The sequence below is a fragment of the Carya illinoinensis genome, chromosome 1, assembly GCF_018687715.1.
Source record: "Carya illinoinensis cultivar Pawnee chromosome 1, C.illinoinensisPawnee_v1, whole genome shotgun sequence".
Classification (NCBI taxonomy): Eukaryota; Viridiplantae; Streptophyta; class Magnoliopsida; order Fagales; family Juglandaceae; genus Carya; species Carya illinoinensis.
The window spans coordinates 42075966-42083613 of record NC_056752.1 but is presented as its reverse complement, the minus strand read 5'-3'; the positions used below and the strand labels follow the sequence as shown (position 1 = coordinate 42083613).

The following is a 7648-nucleotide window of genomic DNA, read 5'->3' as shown; positions in this document are numbered from 1 at the left end:
TCAGCATTATTGCTTCATATCATGCTTGCTCTACTAAGATAGACTTGCGGGTAGATCATCGACAAGCTATATATATTAATATTGTGAATGTTAGGACAAGTTATAATATTATTGTGCCTGAATGTTGGACTAGTGTTAAGTAGATTGACGTACAGTTCATTAATTGTCTAACATGTGGTATAAGAGGTCGAGTCACCTAATTAGGATCATCGTGATCTGAGAGAAGGATTGTTGGGGTATGTCCACAATGTGACCGCTCTAAAATCATCATGAATGTAGTTGCGATATGAATATCCTGAAGGACTTTAGCATATATGTCTTCCCTAAACATTAATAAATTTTAGATAGATTGACATCTCAACGATTAATTCGACAATGTAAGAGGTGATCACAGATCATAGATTTGCAAACAAATTAAATAAGCTCTAGTTTTGCAAATTGAAGGCGATTGAAAAAAAAAAAAAAACGTAGCTAAAAATAAAAGTAGAGTATAAAAAGACCTAATCATGGACCAACTACATTAAATAATAAAAATAAATTTGACTATGTAAGAAAGCACAGCGGAAAGTACCTCAAGCTCAGCTTATAAAGTTATTTTACAAGTTTTTCCAGATCGACAAATCTCAAGAATTTCCACTTAGTGGTAAAGCGTATTACGTAGTGTAAAACTAGAGTAACGCTTTAACAAATCCACAGCCTAAATACTATTTTAAGATAAAACAAAAGAGAGAGAGATTTTATACTGAATCAAATAATTATCAAGAATAAAAAAAAGGGGGGCTATACACGGTTGGCCTTAAAGGCCAGCCTTAATCTGCCATTTAATTGGCTTTAGCCATGCGTTATAAGAAAATAACACATGACTTAAAGCCATGCGTTAGACAGAATAAAGGAGGGGTCTGCCCCACGTGGGCGCCCCTCCAATTAACAGATTCATTATATTTATTTTATTGTGCTCGACCGATATATATATATACACACACATATAGTTCAATTGGTAGGGGTCTCGTGTTATTGGGTCGTTGAAATTACAATAATTTTGATGTATAATTTTGAAGGATTAATTAACGATAATATCTTAGGATTAAATAACGATTTATGAGAGGAAAGTCTTTTTCAATATGGGTAGAAAAAAGGTAATTAAGAAACTAATTAAACAGTTTGTAGCACACGAGGAGAGGATTTTTTTTTTTTTTTTTTTTTTTTTTCCGGAGGCAAAGAGTTCATTACTAATACAAAAAAGGAAAAAATAAATAAATAATAAAATTATAAATTATATTTACAATCTTGAAATGTATAAACGTTGTGTAATTTATTTAAAAAAATTATTTTTCAAATATTACTTTATATAAGAATGTTAATGTAATAAGAATATTAATTATATTAATATTAAGAATATTATATAAGAATAATATTAATTTTTCTTTGGGTAAGGAAAATTCATTGTATATTAAAAAATATTTCTATATATCCAGTGAACAAAAAAGAAATTACGTACATTGGTTCTACATAAAAAGTAAATTAAACAACGAATCTGCAGAATTAGGTTCATCAAAATGAACAAACTAGAGATTCTCAACTACTACCCGTCAAGAAAAAATTTGGTTTTCATTACGCAAAACATATAATTTTTATCTTTCTACACTTGGTAAATTCAGCCGCCGGCCGCCTCTTCTCTTTTGACGTATTACTCGATGACCAGCTGCTCTTGAACTTGTCTCAAGCAAAAAGACCATCCAAGAATGCAAGAAAGCCTGGGGGACATTAAGAATGGATTCGGTTTCCTGATTGCCGTCTAGAAAAACTTGTTCGAATGATGGATCAATGACTGTACCCGAAAATGTTTGTTCCGATATTGATACTTCCGGAAAAGCTTTTGCCAATAAAGGATCAGTCCTCGTACCCAAAAATAGTGTTTGTTCTGATATTGATACTTCCGAAAAAGCTTGTTCATTGATGGAGGATCGGTCCTCGTACCCAAAAATGGTTGTTGATCCGATATTGATAGGTCAGTCCTTGTACCGTGCTGCACATCATGACCACGGTACCTTATTCGACGTAAAGTCCAGCATTGAAACTGGAGAACGTACTTGCATAGATATTTAACGTCCATGATTAATTAGAAACTAACGATTAATTGATGGAATTGGAGCCATGGGGATAAATTAAGCAGTGCGTAAGTAAAACTCTAGAATAATGCTATGTTGCCCCAATCCGCCAGTGCCACCCATAAGTACGGAATTCTCACGTAATTCTGGCTTCTTTCCATAATTCTCACGTAATTTTGGCTTCTTAATATTAGCTTTATTAATTTTTTTTTTTCCCATTTTCAGAAACTCCTCGTAAAGCTCTTCATATGCTGCTAGCTTGCATGTCATTGATCCCATCCTAAAAAAAAAAAAAAGTAGCGTTAGTATAAGAATATTTGAATAATGTGTTGACATATTCTTGTGACAAAACTTAGTCCAATTGAGTTGTAAATTTATATTATGTGGGGTAGAGTCTAAGTTGCAATTGGAATAAAAAGTGAAAAAATTTCAAATTCGTAGACTTGATGAGATGAGCCTAGTCAAAGTAAAGCAGCCATAACTTTTGATTCTTATATTGGATTGAGGTGATATATATATGGTGTCTGAAAGCTAATTTAATTATCTATAAATTCATATTTCACAAAAGATCTTCAAATTCAAACGTTTATTCGGATAAACGAGAGAGAGAGAGAGAGAGAGAGAGAGAGAGAGAGAGAGAGAGAGAGAGAGAGAGAGAGAGAGAGAGAGAGAGAGTTAAATCCTTACTTAAAGCAAAACGAGGCTCGACGTCGTTTTATTAAAAGAAGTTTTTTTGTTTAATATATATCATATTTTTATATACAGAAATGCTTTGTGTCCCAAATACTTTTTTTTAACTTAGTAATTAAAGAATGTTTTTTTAGTGATATTGTAAATTTTTTTATTTTAAAAAAAATATTTAAGAATATAAAAGAAAAAATTAAAAAAAAAAATACCTTTCTCGATGGGTTCTCGGGCTATGGGATGTAGCACTACTCTTTTATATATATTGTAGTGGATCGGACCAGATGGGTGAAATTCGGACGGACTCAAGGTCCAGCCCAGCGTTCCCATCCGCCCACGTACTCCTTGGATGAGGCGGAATCTCGGATAGCCCATGGTAAAATCATCATCCCAATTTCCAATCGGATACACTCTTAAAATTGCAAGACCAATCGTAGCCGTCCATCAATCCAAATCCCCGCAGCCAAAACCCTAAAAATACCCCTCCATATCTCTTTCCCCTTTCGTTTCCGCAGGCAACCCACACACATACGCGCAAAAGCCTCTCAACAATGGCGGCACCGGTGGAGTCCGTACAGTGTTTCGGCCGCAAGAAGACCGCGGTGGCGGTGACCTACTGCAAGCGAGGTCGTGGTCTCATCAAGATCAATGGCTGCCCGATCGAGCTCGTGGAGCCCGAGATCCTCCGGTTCAAGGCCTACGAGCCTATCCTCCTCCTCGGACGACACCGCTTTGCCGAGGTAGACATGCGCATCCGTGTCAAGGGTGGAGGCCATACCTCCCAGATCTACGCCATCCGGCAAAGCATCGCCAAGGCCCTCGTCGCCTTCTACCAGAAGTATGTTGACGAGCAGAGCAAGAAGGAGATCAAGGACATCCTCGTCCGCTACGACCGAACCCTTCTGGTCGCTGACCCCAGACGCTGCGAGCCCAAGAAGTTCGGTGGTCGTGGCGCCAGGGCTAGGTTCCAGAAGTCCTACCGTTGAGACGGTTTTTCTACTTGGACTAAGTTCTACATGCTTTGCTTTTGATACACCAATCCATTTATGTCGTCTTGACTTCTTTTGAATTTTGTTCTTTTAGAAGGCCATGGGTTCAAAAATGGGGCATGGATTTTGGATTGGAATTATTACGTATTCGGCATACTTTGTTTAAGAAATTACCAATATTTTACTTTGTGATGAATTAGTTGGTTTGATAAATGTATTGCCAATAATTTAGCTTTTTGTTTGGTTACAGTTGTTTGAATTTTTGGAAATGTTTCCATGTCAGGGTTCTGTGGTTTTAGTATTGTTGAGCTCGATTTGCAGTAAGATGCTCGTGTGAGCTTTGTAGAATTATTTGTAGGGTCTGTTACTCTGAACTCGGAAATAAAGGGATGCGTTTGGCTGACTTCGTGGTGTATTTATAAATTGAGTAATGCTAATTCTCAATTTTTGCTCGAACATTAGACGTATGACCGGAGATGAGCCTGGATTCTTTCTGTAAGAAATTAAAGTCCTTGTTTTGGATTCACAACCCAAAAGCATCTGATTGAGGTTCATGCTTTGGTGTAGAGATAGGCTTGCTTGTTTGGGTTTTTATAAAATTGGAAGGAAAATTTGATTCAAATTATTTGAGGTATCTGGATCTAGCAAACTTGTGGTTGAAACTTTGAAGTTCAATCATTTTAGTTGCATGAGTTTTTATTTTTATTTTTTTTTATGATTGATTTGCTAGTATGACACTACTGCCACTGGGGGGTGTCTTAGGTGCCAATGTTAAGATCTCTTTAGATGTTTTGTTCATCACTGTGTTTCAAGTTTCTAAAGACAATAATTCTAAGGAATATCAAATTCTGAGCCAGGTGCCTTAATGAGAGAGTGATATTTTTAATCGATCTGTGCATGTTTTGTCAACGAGATCTAACTCAAATTGCATATCCTTACCCCATAAGATTGTGAATGGATGTTAAGGTTGTGGCTTCAAGATCGATTGCTTGTGTGTATCACGTTTTTAACGAAGGATACAATGGGATAGTAGAGGATGGAGGGAAGGGGTGAAGTGAACCAGGTGGTGGTTTGAATATGTGCAAGTTTTGAATATGATTTACCTGTTACTGCAGTTTTCTTTCAGTTCACACATATGGTTGCTATGTTTTCATTTAAATTTATGAGGCGTGGGTAGCCATGTCCGGTGTTGTCATTATTATAGTACATGCTTAATAGTTGCCAATTCGTGTCATTTTATGATGATAAGGTTGAGGATTTTGAATGAGGGTGTAAGGATGGTGATCAAATCACCTTTTAAGGTAGAAATGATAAGTGTTAAGAATATAATACAAATAATTAAATTAATATTTTTTTATCAGCTTAAGCTTGTAGGATAAATGGTGTTTTCACGTCAACAGATAAGACATCATTCATTGCTCCTCTAAACTTGATGTTATTGGGTGTTTACTGTGTGATTACGAGTTAAATTAGCACTATTTTTAATAAAATTTACTTTTTGATCAATCACAATAAATTTGTATACATATTAGTGTACAAGTGTGCTTGCAACTAGACTTTTTTTTTTTATTTATGATGGAACCTTATTAAGGTAACAGTCTGGATCCATTATTGGGAAGCGAATCCGGCACACACGACCCCATCAAGATCTTCCCAGTCATGGATTGTTACACTGCAGTAATGGCTTCTAAAGCCAATTTATACTGTAAGGCACCTTAACACTGGTTTAAGATGGAGAAAAGCTCAGAGTCCGTCGGGCGAGAACCAAATTTTACACCAGCTAATAAACTTTCACCACCTAGACGTCGCTGCAACACTCCCCATCCAATCAAATCAAAAAGTAAAAATCAAAATAATATTTAAAATAATATTATTTTATTATATGATTGTATACCAATTTGTTACATAGGCCTGTCATACATATAAACAAATTATATAAAATAAACTTTAAATTGATGTGATTTTATAGAATCTATTAGATTTATTTTATAATAAAAATAATTTTATAATATGATGTATCATATTAAATCACATTAATTTATAGATTTACTTATATATAATTTATTTATAGTTAAAGTATTTTTCTTTATTATATAGTGGTAAGTTTATCATCTCTCTTGTTCAGAAAGTCGATATTCGAGTGCAAGATGCAGAGATTCAACGGACCGTATGCCTTAAAAAGTACCCCCTTTTTTTCAACTTTTATCAGCTTTTCAAGATTTTCTTATCGGTTACTTCAGGAATCTTGCAGGTCGTTGTTGATGAAATGTGGAGCGTCCGTCGAATGAAATAGCCACAAACCCTTTGCAACACAGCAGAGACCTGCTCTTTGGCGTGTACAAACGAATGATTGTACCCTGCTCTGCGTGGTCATGTGAAGTTTGGTAATCGGCGATCTCTTTTACTGCTACTATCTAAGTCACTACTCAATCAATCCATAATTTAATTAAAAATAAACTATTTTATAAAAATTAATTGAGATAGTAAAAGAAGGTCAATTTTTGTAAAATTAAATTTATTTTTAATTAAATTATATGATTACGTTAATTGATTAAATTTATTTTCTTTTAAATTGTACAAAAATGTCATATTCTGATATTTTTAATTTAGATTCAAATAGCATTAGAGAAAAAAAAAATAAGTAAAAAATATTAATAAAAGAAGTCTAAGGATATCATTACCTAGATGGCCCACTTGAACCAAAAGATTCATTATACTATAAAAGTCCCAAATGGGTAAAAGCCCAAATGACGGATCCATGGTCGATATGAAAAAATGAAGGGAGTCCAAAGTGAACGTACACCACACCAATTTTGATGGAAGGGATAGGGGATGTCAGGCAGTTACATAATTATTCAAAATACTAAGAAATAATCCGAACCGGTAAATTCTAGGTAAGATAAGTAGTGCAAGAATGCTTATATATATCAGGTAATTCTTGATGGGAAGGGGACTCTCTCTTTTTCCTTTATGAATGGGTGAAAATATAGTTTACTGACTTAAGTATCGGAGTGTTCTTAGACGAATCCCGTCGGATCTTTTTCGTTGTTACACATGTGAACGATGACAGCAGTAGAGTGGGACACGTCCTTAACACCCATTATTAAAATTAATAATTTGATCTCGTTTGGTTACACAGATGAGAAGATGTAAAAGTTAAAAATTGAATAAAATATTGTTAGAATATAATTTTTTAATATTTTTTATTTTAAAAAATTAAATTTTTTATTATATTTTATGTGTAAGTTTAAAAAAAATTATAATAATTATATCAAAATTATCTCATCTATCAAACCAAATCAGACATAACTCAACTCGACATGTAATAGAAGGTGATAATGTCAAATTGAAATTTATTTTTTAATTAAGTAGAATGATTATATTAATTGATTATAAAATAAGTAGGAAAAGAATTGTAAATGTTAGAATCTTCGGTTTTTATTTTAAGAAAAATTTTGTATATTGCACTATTATTTTACTTTTATTTTACTAGAATAAAAATAAATTTTTTTATTTCTTTTAAAAAAGAGAACCCAACAATGACGAAAAATATAATATTTACAAAAGGGAGAAGTATTAGCAATTACAAACATGGGCCGGAACAACGGATCGGCCCATTCTCACCAAGATAAGAAAAATCAAGACGGTCGAACAGATCCCAAAATGTAAGTGACGCCAAACGTAGTTCAACACCAATTCCCTTCGGAGTTCAGACCCATCCTCGACTTGTAATTCAATTACTAATTTTTCTCGCCTCCCAAACAACATCTTATAAAAGAAAAAGATTCCTGTGACGCCTGGACGGTACTGTCAAGTTTGGGGAAAAAAAAAAAAAAAATTACTTAATAATTAAGAAAATAATTTTAA

At 33.9% G+C, this 7648-nt stretch overlaps 1 protein-coding gene across 1 annotated transcript; it reads left to right on the top strand.

Annotated features, from left to right (window-relative positions):
- The first annotated feature begins 3247 nt into the window (after positions 1-3247).
- LOC122275007 (40S ribosomal protein S16-like) lies at positions 3248-3994 on the top strand. The gene has a single exon (XM_043083906.1). It carries the CDS (start codon positions 3344-3346, stop codon positions 3776-3778), a length of 435 nt encoding a protein of 144 aa, XP_042939840.1. The 5' UTR covers positions 3248-3343; the 3' UTR covers positions 3779-3994.
- The last annotated feature ends 3654 nt before the right edge of the window (positions 3995-7648 follow it).